Raw genomic sequence first — 3,121 nt, 5'->3', positions numbered from 1 at the left:
ACAAGTGGGCAGCTCTGCGGGGAAAACTGGGACGCTGGGGGCTTCACCAAGGAGGCCGGTGGGCGACCACTGGGAGGCCTGGCGGGGTGACGCGGTCAGCCCACTGGAGGACGACACCTCCCGCCAGCCCAACCCTTGCACGCGCGGCCGCCAACCCAAGACCCGCGGCGCCCACCGGCGAGCCCCAGCACCGCGTTGCCCAGGAAACCGAGGGTGGGGCTCCGCGTTCTCTGTACGTCCGGGGACTGGGTGAAAGGTGGTCGGCGGGATGCGGCGCCTGGTGACGGACGGGGTGAGGAGGGCAGCGATTGGTGACTTGAGGCGATGGGCGGGGAAGTCGCGCGGGGATTGGCGAGTTGCGGTGATGGGCGGGGCAGGCGCGCGGAGATTGGCGGGATGCGGCGTGCAGCGCGGTGAGTAGGGTCCCGGGAAACGGGGTCAGCTGTGGGTGGCGGTTCCAGGCCGCGAGACCGGGCTCGTGGGGCGGTAGGCTGGTGTCTTGGCGGACGTTCCGCAGCTGCCGCGTGGGTCCGAGCCGGGGGCACCCGCCGTGACTGGGGCAGCCCCCAGGGCGCCCTCGGCCGCATCCCAAGCAGCGCGGCCTGGCTGCTGCCGCCATCAAACAGGTTCCAGCCGAAAACTCTTAATTAGTCACTCGTTAGACACGTGTGCAGAGCCTGTGTCCCGGGCCAGTGCTGTCCCGTGGAGATAGATTGCAAGCCGCTACGGAATTTTTTTAACTTTCTAGTAGGTGTACGAAAAAAGTAAAACGAAACAGAAATCAGTTGGAGTAAATCCATAAATATATCCAAACTGTTATTTCAGTTGTATTTGAAGAAATTATTGGGATATTCTTTGTACTATTCTTGAAAATCCGTTGTGTGTCCAACCCAAACATCACAGTTGGACTCACCGCGTCTGTACTTCGTAGCCCCAGGTGGGTAGTGGCATAAGACACAAAAATCTCAGCCCTCCTGGAGCTTGTGGTTTAATTGCAGCAGGCAGACAATACGTTTACAATATAGTTTGTTTAAATGCTGTAAACAACAATAACAGTTGAAGTACTGGGAAGGGTTGCAGTTGTAAATCAGATGGGCAGGGCACAAGGTAACATTTGAGTAAAGATGTAAGAACTTGAAGGAAATGGGCAAGTGAGCCCTATAGGTATATGGGAGAGGGGCAAGCAAGAGTTCAGAGGCCTCCTGCTCTGGGGAGGGACCCAAGGTTGAGGAGTGGGAACCAGGAGGGGAGAGGACCAGTGGAGCAGATCTCATAGGCAGTTGTAAAGACTTGGGGCCTTATTCAATGAAATGAGGACGCTTTGGAGAGTTTTGAGCAGAGCAGTGACTGATTTATGTTTTGGTTTTGGTTTAGTTCATTTTATTATTTAGTAATAGACTTATTATTTCACAGGAGGCTTATTTAATAAGGCAGGCCTCATGTCTGGAGATGAGGCAGGTGCTGGAGAGCTGGACGGAGGCAGATCAGGCATTCCATTTGGGGCACGCTGAAGTTGATTGAGACCCTGATAGTTGTCCAGATGGAACAGGACACTTGAGTCTGGGGTTCGGGGAGAACTGCAGATGAGAGAAACACTCCTAGCTTTCCTTTTCTCTTTTTGGATGACTGCTACAGGGTAAGACATCGGTATCCAGACACGATAAATTTCCAAGTGGATACAATGTCTAGTGTCAACTACAGCTGTTCCCCTTCTTTTCCCAGTATCCTTTGGGTGCAGTGAGACTGCAGGAGAGCTGCTGCTTTGGGGATGGGCCGGGGCAGCAGGAATGCCTTTGTGTTTTCACAGTGACCCTCCTTGGCCTGGGCGAAGCTGTGTGGACCAAGCAAGCCAGGAGTGTGGCCATGTTTTCTGAGCAGGCTGCCCAGAGGACCCACACTCTGCTGTCCCCACCATCAGCCAACAATGCCACCTTTGCCCGGGTCCCAGTGGCGACCTACACCAACTCCTCACAACCCTTCCGGCTAGGAGAGCGCAGCTTTAGCCGGCAGTATGCCCACATTTATGCCACCCGCCTCATCCAAATGAGACCCTTCCTGGAGAACCGGGCCCAGCAGCACTGGGGTAAGTGAGAGTTTGGGAAGGTGCTTCCCCCACACCAGCCCAGAACTTAGAAATGTTCTGCAAGAGAACGGAAACATTTCTCTAATTGATCCCACCTCCTGTTACCTTGGGAAAATTAACCTCTTTTTCCCTCGGTTTCTTCTTAAGATAGTAACAAGGATTAAATTAAGTAATTTGTGGGTTTGAAGTTAGTTTTAGTTCAGAGGCTGGTTGGAGATAAGGACTTAGTTCTCGTGGTGATGGTGATTATTTCACTGGCAGAGGAAAATGGTTTTCCTATCTTCAGTGCAGATTACTCAAGTATTTGCCTGTGCTGTAGCCAGAGAGCCCCTCAGTGTGGCAAGCTTGGCGCCAGGCACCAGGAGCCAAGACTGGTGAGGATGCACTCTGGTCTCGAGGGGACCCCCTCTGTTCATTCATGTCTGTTTGCCTCTCCTCCTGGCCCCTATATTTGCTGGCCATGAATTTTCCTGTCCCTTGGGCTCTCTGTCTTTCCTAATAAAGTGGCCTGTCCAACACAACCCTTGTTCTTTGCCCCCATTTCTTCCTCGGTGATCTCTCCTGCAGTTGGATTATTCTTGGTGGTGAAGTAGGGACCCCCATCTCCCCCTTTGAGTTTTGGGTGCTGCTGCATTCCCCCATTCCTACCACTTACATAAGAGTGGCTTTCCAGGTAGTTTTCAAATCCATCTCCTATTATCTTTTTAAACTGAGGATTTTGTAGGTGAGACCAGTCTTACTCGTTTTTACTGTCCTTGGCACCAGGTGAAATGGATCTTAGCCCTAGTTGCACATTGGAATCTCCTGAGGAGCTTTGAGAAGCCCATCTCATCCCACACCAAGCCAAGATCAACTCTTATTATAGGCAGCCAGGAGAACACTGGGCCCAGAAATCTAGCTAGAACATCAAATTCATTAGGGATATGTATTAGTCCATTTTCACATTGCTATAAAGAACTACCTGAGGCCGGGCGCGGTGGCTCAAGCCTGTAATCCCAGCACTTTGGGAGGCCGAGACGGGCGGATCACGAGGTCAGG

The 3,121-nt window shown here is 52.7% G+C and overlaps 1 protein-coding gene across 3 annotated transcripts in view; it reads left to right on the top strand.

The window, feature by feature from the left end:
- The first annotated feature begins 353 nt into the window (after window positions 1-353).
- The window catches only part of POLD2 (polymerase (DNA directed), delta 2, accessory subunit), a 9,181-nt gene continuing 6,413 nt past the window's right edge, over window positions 354-3,121 (top strand). The window contains exons 1-3 of one of the 3 annotated variants that reach the window (XM_011946756.1): window positions 416-747; window positions 1,459-1,636; window positions 1,723-2,083. In XM_011946756.1, coding sequence (XP_011802146.1) covers window positions 1,864-2,083 — 220 coding nt within the window. In that variant the 5' untranslated portion in view covers window positions 416-747; window positions 1,459-1,636; window positions 1,723-1,863. The other 2 variants (XM_011946755.1, XM_011946754.1) reach the window with 2 other exon arrangements.

Source organism: Colobus angolensis, unplaced genomic scaffold, assembly GCF_000951035.1.
Source record: "Colobus angolensis palliatus isolate OR3802 unplaced genomic scaffold, Cang.pa_1.0 Scaffold253, whole genome shotgun sequence".
Taxonomy (NCBI): Eukaryota; Metazoa; Chordata; class Mammalia; order Primates; family Cercopithecidae; genus Colobus; species Colobus angolensis.
Note: the sequence above shows the minus strand (reverse complement) of the source record. Positions and strands in the feature narration are given on the sequence as shown.